The sequence below is a fragment of the Peromyscus maniculatus genome, chromosome 21 (assembly GCF_049852395.1).
Source record: "Peromyscus maniculatus bairdii isolate BWxNUB_F1_BW_parent chromosome 21, HU_Pman_BW_mat_3.1, whole genome shotgun sequence".
Taxonomy (NCBI): Eukaryota; Metazoa; Chordata; class Mammalia; order Rodentia; family Cricetidae; genus Peromyscus; species Peromyscus maniculatus.
Genome location: NC_134872.1, coordinates 37,720,938 through 37,737,364, shown reverse-complemented (window position 1 = coordinate 37,737,364; position 16,427 = coordinate 37,720,938). Strand labels below are relative to the sequence as shown.

At 46.5% G+C, this 16,427-nt stretch overlaps 1 protein-coding gene across 1 annotated transcript in view; it reads right to left on the bottom strand.

Moving 5' to 3' along the window:
* Nucleotides 1–933: 933 nt before the first annotated feature.
* Nucleotides 934–16,427, bottom strand: part of Lonrf2 (LON peptidase N-terminal domain and ring finger 2) — a 35,743-nt gene continuing 20,249 nt past the window's right edge. Inside the window, exons 9-12 of the mRNA XM_006980425.4 lie at nt 15,850–16,008; nt 12,971–13,133; nt 10,576–10,725; nt 934–6,855 (exon numbers count right to left, since the gene is read on the bottom strand). Coding sequence (XP_006980487.3) covers nt 6,661–6,855; nt 10,576–10,725; nt 12,971–13,133; nt 15,850–16,008 — 667 coding nt within the window. The 3' untranslated portion in view covers nt 934–6,660. The remainder of the gene's footprint in view (nt 6,856–10,575; nt 10,726–12,970; nt 13,134–15,849; nt 16,009–16,427) is intronic.

Sequence of the window (16,427 nt, the reverse complement as noted above, 5' to 3'; positions counted from 1 at the left end):
CTACTGAGTTAAGTAGTAGATGGAGTAGTCGTTAAGTAGTGGACTGATTCCACATCTCTACTGTGTTGAATAGCGTTCCTCCAAAATTCATGTCAGAACAGAGTCTGCGAATGTGGCTGTCTTAGTTAGCTTTTCCACGGCTGTGATAAAACACCATGACCAAAAGCCACTTAGAAAGGAGAGGGTTTATTTGGCTTACAGGTTACAGCCCATCACTGAGGGAAGCTAGAGCAGGAACCTGGGGGCAGGAGCTGAAGCAGAGACCATTCAGGAGTGCTGCTTACTGGCTTGCTCCCCATGACCTGCTCATCTAGATTTCTTCTATATACCCCAAGACCACCAGCCCAGGAGTGGGACCACCAGCCTAACATCAGGATAGGTTTTCCCATATCAATCATCAGTTTGCTTACCCACAGGGCATTCTGATGTGGGCATTTTCTTAACTGAGTTTCCCTCTTCTCAGATGACTATAGCTTGTGTCATGTTTACAACACACACACACACACACACACACACACACACACACACACACGCACATACACACACACACACACACACACACACACACAACCATCACAGTGGGCTTATCTGAAAACACTGCTTTTGTGGGTGTAATCAAAGTTGAAGGGCATGTTCTAGAAGGAGAAGGCCATACGCGCATGTCGGGAGCAGAAGGCCACACGCTCATGAACAGGAGGTCCGAAACCTTCATGGAAGAGCCGAGGAACAAGAAGGACTGCTAGAAGATGCAAGGGAATTCTCCCTGAAATTCACAGGATGCATGGCTCTGCCACCACCCTGATCTTCATCTTCTAACTTTTAGGATTCTGGAATGATGCAGTTCTAGTGTTTTCAGCCAGAAGTCTGTGGCAGTTTTGTTAGGACCACACCAGAAAGCTAATTTAATAGCCTGCACACATCTAGCCATTGACCTTGTTATCTTGGAGGGATTATTTATTAATGAACATTTACAACACTGTACGTTTCGTCTACCCCAACAATCACATATTAGATACACAATTTCAGTTAATTAAAATGAACAGGCAAAGAATACAATGAGGTAAACATCGCAACATTTAAATTGGCCTTGTGGAAGAAACAACAAATGGGCAAATGTTGGTGCTAATGTCTTCCCCCCCTCCCCATCTCAAACAAGAAACAAAGCGAATCTGGTGAATACGCCACAGTATATGAATGTATCACTACTGATCTCTAAAGCGGCAAAAATCTTGACATTCATTGATATGGGCTAAACTTGTTCAAACCTGCTCTAAATAAAAAAAAAAAAAAGATTACACACAATTCTTAATTGGTAACGATCATTTCACAAGTACAAAATCAGTTGCTAACATCTCGTAGTAGAAATGGATGAGTTGTGAATATGCAGCTTTCCAACCTACCTATTAACCACTTTCTCCAAAGCTCAGTGGGAAACAGTGTGTCGGGGTCCGAGCTGTATGGGAGGTAAGGTGGTCCAGGGGCAGCCTGTACACAGTAAAACACTACTAAAGTCAAAACAATGCTGTAAACAACGGAGACCCCAACTCAACTTGACAAGAGCCAAGATTCAAGATACCTAGCTGCAAATGCCATATTCTCCTGACTCTGGGACCTGACAAACACTGAACGAAATAGAATCGAAGAATATTAAAAAACCATTTCATCAAAACCTCTCCAAGAGGAGGGCCATGGGGACTGGAAGCCTTTGAAACTTCTCCCCTGGAGTTTTCCCACCGAAAACTAGCTTGCAGGCACAGACAGGAACGAGTCAGTTTCAGACTACAGATTCCCTCAAACACCATAGAGCATTCTGAGCTAGAAATGAATCCAGGATGTCTCTTGTGGGGAATGAAAGGGCATTAACAGCTTTACCTGTAAATCACTCTGGTCCCGAACTAGCAGTGAAGAGACAGACGTCTGGGCATAGCGGTAGATCTTTCAGTGGACTCAAGCCCACGTCTTCTCAGCTAGAATTACAGGGTCAGTCCCAAGTCAGAGTGACTTTCCTGTTCTTATTTAAACCAAAGATGAAAGCTCACAGAAGGAGGAATTCTCTACTTCTGGGTAGGTGTCTGCCTCTGCTGCAGGCAGACACGGACACCCTTCCCCTTTTATATCAACCTGCCCATCATCCTTTCTCCTTTGCACCAGACGGTTTTCTCCCTACAGGCAGTCCACAGGAAAGAATAATCAACATTAATGGGGCTCTATGAGATTTTCCAACACAATAGTCCCTACGAATACCCTCGAGTAAACAGGAGGGAAAAGAAACAAGGCATCTTAGTTTGGGTTTCTATTGCTGTGATGAAACAGCATGACCAGAAGCAAGCTGGGGAGGAAAGGGTGTATTTGGTTTACACTTCCACAGCACGGTTCATCAACCAAGGAAGTCAGGGCAGTGGCTCAGCCTGCTTTCTTATATCACCCAGGACCACAGCCCAGGGATGGCACCACCCACAATGGGCGGGGCCCTCCCCCATTGATCACTAATTAAGAAGATACTCTACAGCTGGATCTTACGGGAGCATTTTCTCAATGGGGCTTCCCTCCTTTCATATAACTCTAGCTCGTGTCCAGTTGACATAAGATTATCCAGCAGAGCATCCTGTACCATGCTTGGTGGATACTAGAGCCATTTAATACCACAAAGCTCTAAGTCAGTGAGTCAGTAGGTCCCTGGAGCAAAAAGGTCATGTTTAAGGTGGAGGATCCAAGTCACAGGTTCCATGTCTGACTCTGTCTGGTTGACCGTGGGGCCAAGTTTGGAAGAAGATGCCCTGTTTCGGTAAGGCTGTGCCAGTGAACTTGTGAGGGCAAGACTTACTCTTCGAGACACATGTGTTTTTATCCAGAAGGTAAAACAATCAGCGTTTCCTGACTTCCCTGAAAGAACCGTGGGTCTCTATAGGCAGAAGTTGGTATGCACCAACATCTGATTTTTTTTTTTTTCTCAGTGTTTAGGAGTGCTTTCTTTTGCCACAGGAAGAGTAAAAGCAAGGAATCTGCAGAAGTCCAAACAGACTGAACCCCACCCAAGGGAAGTAAGCCCCCCCCCATTATAGGAGACAAAGCAGCAACCTCCAATTGTGTATAACAGTCCCCATAACACTCACGTCCAACCAGGAGAGAACTAAACGGGTGAGGATGGAGATCTGGGAATAGTCAGGAAAACACTGTGATAGCTAGCTTTCCTGGGGCTTCAAACCCTAAGACCCCATTGTCTAAAGTCCCGAGGCTTTCAAAACAGTCCACAGTCCTCAATCTCCGTCCAGCTTTAGTTCATATTTCCAGTTGTGAGGGTGCGTTATTTCCTTTCCCGCTGCTCCGATAAACACTATGACCAAGGCAACTGACAGAAGAAAGGTTTCCTTTGGGCTTATGGGTTCCAGGGGGCGAGTCCATATGGCCAGGGAGTCATGGCAACAGGTTGGCCAGAGCAGGAAGCGGAGAGCTCACATCTTCAGTTACAAATGTGAAGCAGGGGGAGCACACCAGAAGTGGGGCGAAGCTATACAGTCTCCAAGTCCACCCCCAGTGACATGCACCCTCCAGCAAGGCTCCGTAACACTGGCCAGACAGCGGCTCCAAGTGGAGATCACGTGTTCAAATGCTAGTGTCTATGGGGGTGGGGGGTGGGGTGGATTTCTCATTCAAACAAGCACACAGAGAAAGTCATTACTGTTTGTCTTTTCTCTGGAAAGCCACCAGCACACCTGGAATGCAGCACACGGTCTACTAAAACCGCGCCTTCTTTTCCAGGTACTGCAATGGGGCCTGGCTGCCCTGTGAGCACAGTGTGCAGCTGGTCTGTCCATACGCTCTCCCACTAAAGAGGGTTCTGAAAATGACTCTGGCTACCACTTAGAGCGATTCACAGAATGCCAACGGGAGCTGATGGAAAAGCATCCGGGGGGAAGGCAGGACTATCCACTAGGGAGGGAGCAATCTGACAGCTGAAGGACTTCCTTCCTCACCAGGGAGAATTAAAAACTATTGCAGTTTGCTCTGGCCTACAGCAGAGAGAAGCACAAAGTCCTTCTGGATTTTGTGGGACACGACAGGTTCCAAGTCCTTCAACTTTCCCTCACTTCCGTAGGGACTCAGCATGAGCCCTGGCCTTGAAATCAGGATGAGCAGCTTCTGGCCAGATGAAGCTGGCCTCGTAATCAACCCCCACTGTCCGACTTCCAAATTACACTAGGCCTTTCCTGTCATTTGTTTGTGAGCAGGACCATCAGGAATCAGGGGGTTTTAGGCAAGGAGTGAATGGGAAAAGCTGAGGACCACTGTGTGCTGTGCACTTGGCCTTTCTGTCCACAAATACTATGTCAGCAACTCAGAGAGAAACCATCAGGCAAAGTGTATGCTGCTGCAACCCAGTGTGAACAACAGAGAACAGAACTCTAAATTCCGAGTTGGCTCAGGCCACAGAGCTTGCTCAAGTTTGTCACAGGGACAAGAACAAATCAGGAGACTTTTTAGAGAGCTACACAGCTAACTCACGAGCTTTAGCGTTGTCTGCAGTTCTGGCTGTAACTCTGGAAACAGGGCTTTGCACGTCTAGTGGAGGGCTCTTCTGTTGCCTGATGCTGTTCCACATCATCACTGTTAAAACTGAAGCCCACGCAACAGAACCCGAGGACCACCTCCACTCCCAGCCTGGCTTGAGCGCTTCCCCACACGACCCTAGGCAATGGGCCTCTGATTTGTAGAGAACCTGGGACAATCCACTTTTCTCTCAATGGCATCCTTCATTCACTCATTTATAAATTAAGTACAATTCAGAGAGAACGTCTCCAGCTCGGTTGAGCACCACAGTGGCATTCTAACTTCATTATTTTGTGCCACAGAACTATTGTAACAAGCAGTTTCCCCGCAAAGCCTTCAGGGAGTCCTGGTCTGCTACTGCGCAGGGGGTGGAGGTGTGATGTGGAGCCCAGCGTGGGCGGGGCAATCAGACCACATTCCCTTTGGTATTGAAACCCGAACACTTGGGTCTTTCCTCTTCGCATCACTGTGGTGTGGGCTTTTCCACAAGAACCCTGGGTGGTGAGAAGACTCTAGAGAGGCAGACAGACTCAGGACGAACAACATAACAGCTCTGAGGCCAAGAACTCAAGCAGTTATAACACGTGACAAGTCAGGGGCGAGAGCAGAGCCTTCCCAACACTCACTCAGCACAGACACTGGAGACGCCACCATCACACTGGCTGGACACTTCCGGAGGGAGACAGTAACAATACAACTTCCTATTTGTTTTTTTCCAAATAAAGCAAGAGAATACGTCAAACTATTTTCACGAGTAAATTCTAGTAAAGGATTTCAGCCACAGGGGTTGCAGTTTTGTTTTATGTAGCTGAGCTGATGTCATAAATGCCAAAGAGAGTTGAATGGCTAATGCACGGAATTGCTTGCCCAAAGGGCTTTTAAAAAGCCTCTTTCGAGATGACATTGAAGATTCACAGTAAATGAGATGGGTGTTGTATTCTAAGACCCACTATGGTGAAGCTGAGTTTCAGTGACTGGAAAGAACAATAAAATACATTATCACTGTGTTCATAAGACCTTCCTAATAAAATGCTTGATGGATTGATAAACTGTCAACATTTTGTATAATCAAGTGTACTTCTAAACTAAAACCCCACACCTTGAAGGAATAAAGCAGAACTCGTCACTGGGGTTTGTTCAGCAGGGTCTTGTCTGTCAGGATTCTCACCTTACAGACTGAGCAGCTGATGTCTGGACAAGCTGTTCTGGACAGCAGCAATGTCTGGGTATTCCCATCCGTATTCCCAACATGCACTGGAGGTCGGGAATTACACCTACATTACCTGATGGAAAATTCCCAGTTGAATACACATAAAACTTTGCTTAAAAGAACAAGTTTGGCTGTGTGTTTGACACCCCAATGCACAGACAGTTTTAACTCATTTTTGATTACTCTTTTGGAGTGTTTATAAATATATAGTCTCAAAATAACTGCTATTTTCAATCTTTTCTATGCGCAAGATACATATTGTATTTCCACGTTCATTTAATTACAACATGCAATTTACAACACCTGGAATGATAGCAGGACATGAAACACAAACACAGCTCCGTCCAGTAATTACGACTTCTTGGGTAAGGGCTGGACAATGATTCCATTCCTTAAGTTTTGCCAACAGGTTCACAGCGACACACAGAGCCCAAGTCCTTTTTTTGGGGGGGGGGGCTTGCTTGTATTCGAATAGATCTGTTTCCACTTGAGAATGTGGTTCTCACTTGCTGCCTGGCCACTGGCACACACGTTTTCCATCTATCATGTCAAGATGCTGACTAGGAATGTAATCACGTTCGACACGCAAGTCACATGTCAGCCACGTGTGCGTCCCAGGCTGGTAGTGATCTGGACTCTCGAAACATCTGGTTCGAAGAGATTTTTCTCATGGGGTTCCCAACTGCCCCTTCCCCTGGAACTTCGGGCTAACCTTGAACAGTGTCAGAGTCCGACAGCCATACTTCTAACGTGTGAGAAAATCGGTATTTGACAAATGTCCCATTTATCACCTTACGGACAACAAGCATTTTTACAAAGAGCAGTGAAGACGATGGGAACTTATCCCTGCCTGGAACTCATAAAAACACAGGGGTTTCCAGCAACCTTACGGTAGAGGAGAATCAATTATCTCTCTCTGTGTTGTTAGCCAGCTCCTGGCGACTATTCATCTTACGTGTGATGATGACTAGTATCCGTCGGATGGCAAGCAGACGCTCTTTCAAGGAGGCCATGCCGAGAATGGCCAGCTGGGCCTTGCGCTCCAAAGGCAACACAGCCAGAATCCACCAGGACCAGGCAGGGCCACTGGAATTGCTCTGTGAAAGACACGAGGGGATAAACAAAATGAATGCCTATCACACAGGCGTTCCCTAATTCAGTTTTTTTGTTTAACCAGAAAATACGGGCATGAACGGCCCATATATTCTGTTGTAGGGGTAGGTCACGACTTATCAGGTCATTAAAATGCAGAGTTCCAAAGGTAAAAGGAAAGGACTTGCTGAGAGAAACGTGTTCCTCAGAGAAACTCCATGAACGATCTGTCTGTGTTCTCCTAAGTGTCCAGATAACAACGTACACCCATCAGAAAGAAAGATCACAAATGTCACCTCTAGGTACCAACGCTGTATGGGATTGCTTTTTAAGCTGTAAGTGGGCTAGCTATTGCTTAATGTTATGAAGGTCAAAGGTGCTTGGATAAGTTTGAATGCCATGGGAAAGCTGGCCTTAAAGCCAATGTGGTAAAGCATGTGTACACACATCACTACATGTGGTAACTCTTGTGAATTTATACATATGGATAATATATTTAAGTTTTGTTTAGGTACATGTGTATATGACGTTAGTCTTTATTGCACGTAATCAAATGAGCATTCCGGCCTGAACTCTAAGCAAACACAGATGCTCAATCGGTTTCTGGTCTTCCTGGTACTGGAATGAAGACATTTGAGCTGACAAGGTTTGGATTCTCCTCTATTTCCTTTAAAGAGGTACCACCCCGGAGCTAGGGACAAGGAACCCCAGTGGCTTTAGCTTTCGAGTTGAGTAATTTCACCGGAGGATTAGGAATAACCCATTAACCAAAGCTCAAAGGGGCATCTCAAGCCACTGCCAAGAAGATCCTGGCCTGCCCTTCAGAGGTAACCTCTAACCCAAATGCTGGGGAAACACCACGGGACTCAAACTCTTCCCCTTCCCATATCCCACGAGATGGGGAAAAGTCGAGGACATGCTCAGTGAGAAGCTCCTCACATAAAGAATCCTCCCTTAACTAAAACCCTCGTCACTGGCAGGACAACGGTCTTCAAAGATCTCGCGGCCTAACGCCTCAAGCCTGTGACTATTGCCACTGTGAGTGGAAATGGGGGCCTTGGGAGATGGGATGAAGTCATTACAATGGGAAGATTATCCTGGGGCACTGACGTAGCCACAGGGATCCTTCCGGGGCTGTGATCTGGGGGGAGATGGGACATAGGAGAAAGAAGGGGCTAGAACTGGAGCGCGGCTGGCTTTGCAATGCCGAGGAAGGCCGGCAGCTTCAGAGACCAACAATGCCGGAAGCAGTCTCTCTTACAACCACCAGAGGGCGATGTGCACCGTCAAGGCTATGTCAAGCCTGGTCCACACCTGCAGGGCTTCTGACCCACACAACTGTAAGATAACACACGGGTGTTGCTGCAGCCACCACGGTAGTGACAACGTGTCACAGCAGTGGTGGGGGCATGTCCACCCGTCAGAGATTGATCTGAACTGATCAGTCTAACTGCTTTCCTGGGAGTGGTAAGAAGGGGTAGGTGGCCAGGAAGGACTTGGAGATGATTTTGGACTCTAAAGCAGTGCCTCCTAAGCTTTACCCACTCATGACATTTTTAAACTAAGAATTTTTTACAACTCTAGGCACAGAGTTACCCTGCATCTACTAATACAGATTGAGCATTTACTACTAATAAATACATTTATTCTTAAACAGTTCTTTTATATACACATAATTGTACCATTTATTAAAGGGTAAAGTACATTCCACACTAATTAGATATATGTGACTGCTTATTTTTTCACATAAAATATAAATATCAGCTGAGAATGAAATACTGTAAGACACAGAGCATCATCGATGTTTTTTCAGAACCAAATGATACTCTGAATTTAAAATAACTATCAATGTCGAGAATGCCAACTTCATATAAATACAGTGTGCTTAGGATCATTTCAGCAAATGCTGGAATACTGTTCTAATCCCAAGCCAACATTTTGTTATTGTTGTTGTTGTTGTTGTTGTTTTTCAATGAAAATCAAGCTAGCAACTGTGCTAGTTAGCTTCACCTATTGCACTGACCCAGCCTGGTGTTATCTCAGGGAATCTCAATTGAGGGATTACCTAAGACAGTCTATGAAGCACTGTCTTTGATTGTTAATTGATGTAGTTGGGCCCAGACCACTGTGGGCGGCACTGTCCCTAAGCAGGTGGCCTGGATTCTGTAAGAAATCAGCTGCTCATGAGCAGGCGAGCAAGCCGGTGAGCAAGCCGGTGAGCAAGCCAGTGAGCAGTGTGCCTCCATGGTTCTCCTTCAATCCCTGCTTGACTTTTGCCTTGGCTTCCCTCAGTGACGGACTGTCTGTCACCTGGAAGTGTAAGCCAAACAAACCCTTTCCTCCAAAGTTTCTTTCGGTCAGAGCACCTCCTACAGCAACCGAAAAGAAACTGGAAGGGCGACCCAGACAACTTTCCAAATCAAGCATTCTGCTCCAAAGACACACGGATGTGACAGAGACCAAGAACGATGGTAGGAGGAGCACCGAGTCTTTGTTTTCTGCAAATTAAACCATGATGTTGCTGTAAAAGCAGAAAATCATACGAATGGGGGACAAAACACTGCAATATACAACGTGCACACACCTCGACTCTTGGGTCAACAAGATTCAGGCAGCATCCACTGGCACTGTGCAGCGTGGCAGCGTGGACAGGCAGTGCAGAGTAATACACTGTGTGCTCAGAACCAAGGCTCAGCGAAGACCCTGGCCCAGCACAAGCCAAGCGAATGCTGCCCCAAACACCCCAAATTCACCATGCACTCGACTTTGAATTCATGTTTGATCATGGTGCACTCAGAAACCTTTACCGTTGGCAAATTTTTCTTAACCCTCACATTTAGTTAGGTGAGCCCCAGAAGGGGCTGCAATCCACTGTTTAGGAAACTTGTATTGAAAGCACTCTTCTGAGTCTGAGGAACAGCACTGAGGTACAGGGTAAGACAAACACACACACACGCACACGCACACGCACACGCACACGCACAGGCACACGCACATGCACACGCACACACAAGAGCCAGGAGACAGAAATGGATGGGGGGAGACAAAACGCCTTTCACTTTATACTAAACATGTTGACAGCCGGTCCTCCCCCTACATGCACGATGTCTGTCATCCAGATATGCACCTATGTGCAGCTGGCAGGAACTACATACTTCGTAACAATTCCAAACCTGAGCAGCTCTGCCATTAAATGGTGAGGCATCGGTGCTTAGGTGTATATACTCCCTGAACCGTCCCATTTGTTTCCTGAAGGGCCAGCAGCAACAGAAACTACCGGACAGCTAACAAAGAACTAGGGCTTCCAAGGTCATGGTGACCGTGGGGGCTTTCTCTTAAGGCAGTCAACATCTTGCTTGGTATGTGCAAGGCAGAGATGCAAAACATGGTGTGTTTGAAGCAAGGTGGTGGTGGCCCACGCCTTTAATCCCAGCACTCAGGAGGCAGAGCCAGGCGGACCTCTGGGAGTTCAAGGCCAGCCTGGGCTACAGAGTGAGTTCGAGGTGATCTTCATGCACAGCTAGAAAACATTAATGCATCCACTCTGCTACACGAGGCACGGGCTGCCGTATTAAGTTTCCTTTGAGCAGCTGGTGCACGAGCTGGCTCGTCATCACGGTGGAGTCCGGTGCCGCGCTGCTGAATTTCCCGTCAGAACGATGAGCCTCGTCAGAGTGCTGCTGCTGGACACAGCAGCATTGCAAGAGGAAGGAGGAAACGCCTACCTGCGGCTCAGGCTCCCTGTCCGGCATCGACCCAAAATGGCTGAGGATTTGTTTTTTCATGTGATCCTGGAGAGAGGCGAACCAGGAAACGGACTGCTGGTACACCGACTCGTGGAGGGCGGCGAGCTCTTCATACTCCGGGCCTTCCACCTGGCCAGAGGAGAGGGGGGAACGTTTCAGTCATCCACACAGACACCAGGTCTCCGCACGTCGGTGACCTCTGACAGCTGAGTGGGTTTGTGACATTTACTCCTTCGCTACCTCCGCAAAAGGACATGTTTACTATAGAAATGTTGTGCTTGTTAATATCTCTGAGACCCACCAATTGGACCGTGATTTTTCTCTGAAGACTCTAATGGGAGCAAATATTCAACATTATAAATAATTAAGTTATTTAGCCACATACATAAGATGCATGTGTATATCCTGACATTTGGACATCCTGACATTTTATTTTTAAAGTGCCAGTGATATAAATATGTATGCAGAAGAACCGGCAAGATGGCTCAGGGAGGAAGAATGTGCAACACCAAGCCGGGCCACCTCAGTTCGCTCCTCAGAACCCTCATGGTAGAAGGAAAGGGCAGACCCCTGCGAGTTGTCCTCTGACCTCCACATGCACACTGTGCTGTGTGGTGTGTGTGTGTGTGCCTGCACACACACAAAATCACAAATAAATACATGTAAACAAGAGACTTTTGTGTTAGGTATTGTTGTCTCTGGATAGTTTCCCAGAAGTGGAACAAGGAGCCAGAGTCTGGTATCTTACAAATGGTTTTCCTGATACCAAATCACACTCCAGGCACTGTGCTGGGACCACCACATCAGCGACCGCTCAGCCATGTGCCACGCCTGGCTTCTGGGACTCTGTACTGTCCAGCCAATCATTGAGTGGCCCCTCTGCCCTGCCTAGGATGGCCTGGCAGAGCAGGACTAGCACTTCGACATATCTTAGCTTCCTCGCTGGCTCTCATGTGTGCATGGCAGCCAGGATCACAGCCTTGGAAAGCGGGATAAACCACCCCATGTCTTTTCTGGATAGAAAACTCCAGCAGCTATGAAGCCCATAGAAATTGTAACCAACAGAAAGAACCATCAGAACCCCACTTTTAGCTACTGATGAGACAGTGTGGAGATCTCTACATATCTTTATGAATACCTATTCAAAATTCTTTGCTTATTTGTCAAAATATGCGTACTGATATTTTTATGAGATAAAAAATGATTCTTAAAGGCTGAGAGATTTTTATGCTGGCTTTGGAAGGCACTTTTAAGCACTACTGTTTTATTTTATACCTCATTCTGAACCATACCAGGAATCACTGTTTGTGACTCAAGTGCTGGCCATCTCCATATTTTTAGTATTTTTTCCCAAATTCTGTATTTTATACATATGGGTGTTTTGCCTACATGCATGTCTGTGCATTTCCAGGGAGGCTAGAAGAGGTCAACCTGAGATACAGGAGGTTATGAGCCACCACGTTTGTGCTGGAAATCGAACTTGGGTCCTCTGGAAGAGAAGCCAGCACTCTTAACCACTGAGCTATCTCTCCAGCAACTCCCACCGCGTCTTAATAACTAACACTATTGAAAGCCAGGCTAGCACAGTCATTTACATATGGTCTACTGCTGCTTTTAACCCTAAGAATAGAAACTAGTAGTTTGCAACAGAGACCACATGGCTTGCAGGGTCTAAAGAACAACCTTCAATTTGTGTCTATGGGGAACTGAGCCAGGATATCTTCCACAGATACCCAAGTCCATATAAAATAATATATCATTTGCATAAAGCCCCCCCACATTCATCCCCCTCATATTTTGAGTCATCTATAGATCACTTGACCTAATAGAAACAGTTGTTACATTCTATTGTTTTGTTTTTGAGAGGGTGTCAAGCTATGTTGCCCAGGCTGGCCTCACACGTGGGCTCAATCACTCTTTCTTCCTCAGCCTAGGGAATTTAGGACTATAGATGAATGCTACATGCAGCTATACCCTGTTGTTTAGAGAATAATGACAAGGCAAACATGCCTATACATTTTCTTTAGAGGCATAATTTATTTTTTGTAATTCTTTCAATGCACCATCAACTGACTCTGTGAAGAAACCAGAGACAGAATGTCAACTGATATTGATCTGGCCTTTATAGGAAAAGTGTGCCAGTCCCCAGGCTAGAATATCAACCATGGGAGCAGAAGCCCATGTTCCCTAAGGGCAGTAAGGGCATTTTATTTTAGGAGATTTCTCTACCAGCTCTAACTCAAGTAAAAATGCATGTAGGGTAAACAACACGTATGTAGAGCGCTGGATTAAGAAAGTAAATAACACTGTGAGCACAATGGAGAAGAAAACAAGATGAGTGATGCTGACGAGACCCCAGTAAAACGATCCGCACCTTCTCATCTTCCAGGTACTCGATGTCTGCCGTGTTATAGCCGTCTCTGTGGCGGTGGTTCAGGACTTTGAAGCGGCTAATGCCAACTGCATCCACAACGGAGCTTCCATCGGGAAAGGTTCTGACATCCTTTATCTCCAGCATGCAGCCGTATTCTGAAATCCTGAAAGGACGGACGGGTGGGGAAAGAGACAATTGTGTCTAACATTCAGATGCCTTCGCTTCCCCTGAAGTCTGCCTTCTAAAAGGGATGCAAAGCCAGACCGAACAAAGGGTGTCTCTCCATCAGGCCAGCAAGATTATCATCCCGTGGATAATGCGTCCTTCTGTTGAGTACCACCTACACATACTGGAGATGGTGGCTGGGTGGGCAGAGGCCTCAGGCCTCAGCATCAAATGAGGTAGAGCTCTAGGGGGACCCGAGGCATGGGAAGAGACCAAATCTTAAATGTGGTGCTGTAGTCCTTTGGCCCAGCCATGTTGGGGGTCCAGTAAGCACAAGACTTGGTGTTGCTCAGATACTCCACTCCCGGCCCACAGAGCATCCCCCCACTTTCATTGCTTTGTCCCGATCAAAATCCTGAGGCAGGCCACTGCCTATGTTTCTCTGCCTCCCCTTTACACTCCGCCATTCTACGCATGATCCCAAGAGGAGCCACAGATACCCTCCAGGTGGCCACAATCAGTGGGCACATCCTGCCACTGAACTAACACCTCCTACCCTGTGTGACCTCTCTGGTCCACCACACTGCTTTCTCCCTGCCTCCTTCTTACATGCTGGGACACCTAGGATGGATGGCATCCTTGGCTGCATCTATTCTCACTTCAACACTTTCCCTAGAGCTCTTCCCGTGTTCGATACTAAAACTCTCATCAGCGTTCCGGTGATACTCATGATGGTCCACACAGCGGTACATAATATGGACCTGCTCAAGCCTCACAGAACATGGAGGCTTATTTAAGACTCCAGTAAGATTTAAAGTCAAGATTTGAATCCTAAGATGCCTGTTTCCTAAGTTCTCACAGTGAACAACTGCACTATGTACCTCCCAAACTAAAGACGAATATGGATTCTAAAGTCACAAACCACTTCCACGTCTAATACAATCGTTCCCTTCCTGGTTATCCAACAGAATCATCTCACTCCCGCCTGTGGCGTGCACACGGAAGCACCTTGAAGATGTACTGTGTTTTCCTAACTGGTAAACAACCTCCGAATGCCAGCTCTCCCATGTCTGCCTCAACTGTAGAGCCCATCCCATCCAGGAGCATCTTATCTCCTCTGTGGACAAGAACCTGTTGAGTGTGGCCAACTTCTCCTCCCTGCAGCTCCCAGAAGATGCAGTCTCGTTCTGTTCCACGAAGGGCCATCAATGTGCTTTTAAAAACTAGCCAGATTCCAACACACTACTGTTTCTCTGGCTTCCCTTCATGCCCTTTGCTAGGAGGACTTGTGTGCCCTCTGCTCTCTGACGTGTCTGAGAAGCACGGTTGATCATTCATCTGGTTCATTCTTCTTCTTGCTCTCTTGGTATAACTGCAGCAGCTTTCGTTATCCTGCTTCCATTGACTTCTGATGAGCCCAAATGGAGCACACACTAATTTCCTAAGCCCTCACGTGCTACTCAGCATCTTGCATTAACAAATCATTGCCTGCTCCTAACTGTGAAAATACTCTCTAATATTTTCTATTAATTATTTTTACATTTTTCTGATTTACAGTTTTCACAACAGGAATTTGTTAAAAACATATACGTAATAATATAAAGAGTGGAAGGGATTCTTGCTGTCCTATTTAGACTGCCCATGTGAATTTGGAGTTCATATTTGAGGGGATCTGTACTGATCTCCATGTTCTGTTTCTCTGCTGACTATGGCTTATGACTCTGCTATTAGGGGATTGTCCTTCCTTCTGATCATTTGATTTATTCAAAACTACCTGGTCTTGGTCTCTTTCCCTGTCACACTGATTCTAAAATGGGCAAACAAAATCCTTTTGGGATATGAATGGAATGAATTAGTTGGATAGAAATGTCTTGGAGTCTTATCATCCATTAACAGAGGCCTTTCAGTTATAGCTTCATGGATGTGAATCAACAAAGTTTTAGGGTTTTCTCATACATGTGTATTCTCTTAAAAAATGATTTATCCCCGGGTATTCATGGTAGAATATGTTGAGTGGCCCCTAAAATACATTCTCCTCTTCTTCCTGGGCACATGGACAGACTACACATCCCACCCTTCTTCACAGCAGGTGTCAGCATACGGGAGGTGGCCTTTTCCCCTCCAGAGTCCTCTAGGAGTACATGTACCACCCATTGGTATTTGGGTATAACGTCGTCATCTCTGTGACTACGCAGCAGCGGTAAAGTCTCTCTTAGGACAGGAAGGGACTCTCCAAAGAAGCCCCAGCAGCCTGCTGCCTTGCAGCATCCTCTCCAGAACACTGAGGTGAAGGAACAAGAAGAGAAGGAAGTCACGTGGTACAGTTTGCAGAAAACTGAACATTTTAGAGTTGTGGAGAGGGAGAAAAGCTTCACTGGTAACGGAACCATTTTCCTAAACCAGAAAGGCCGAGCCAGCGCCGTCTGTGTGCAGATGGGCAAGAAGAGAATTGCAAGCAGAGGGTGGCATTGAGGATGGAAGCATGCGCTTCCAAGAATTTGGACAGCAACATGGAGGTGGGCTAGCCAATGCAACAGCTGAACAGAAGGAGCAAAGACGAGGAGGGATGGGGTGGTATTTTGGCTAGCCTTGAGCTAATGCTTTTTGAGAAGAAATGGCCACTACTAAAGATTTCCAAGCATCATCCTTAGCTGTTCTTCCAGAAAAAGAGGAAGCCTGATTTTCATTAGGACCCTGGAGACACGGTTTCTTACCCGGCGTTCTCGGCAGATAGGCACATGCCAAACCGCTTGGTGCCGGTTTCCATGCATCTTCTTATCATGAGCCGATAGCGGGGCTCGAAGACATGGAGAGGGCAGGGAACCGTCGGGAAGGCCATGGCACACACGAAGATGGGCACGTCTCTGGTCAGGCTGCAGAGCAAGGGAAAACGTGAACTGAGACGCGGAAGCTGTTCAGAACAGACGTGAGCCGTTGCTCCGACAGCCAGAGAGGCCAACAAAACAAAACCTGAGCCTGGCTCAGGGCTGAGAGTGAGGGGACAGCCAAGGATCCTGGCATGAGTCTGTCACATTTAATTTGATGAGAGAGAGCATCCCGAGTTATATTATGGTACTTGTAAAAATTACAGCTTTGAATTACACTTAAAAATACTGCACAAAGCAAAAAAGGACACAGTAGACCAAGGCATCAAGTTTTAAATAAAAAGTGGAGGGTGGACCAGGTCTGTATGGAAACACACACTGTAACCAGCTGGAGAGAGGAGCTCTCCATGAGTCATACACAATCCTGCTTCCTGTTCTGAGTTTTGTCTTTCCAAGTAGAGAGTTAC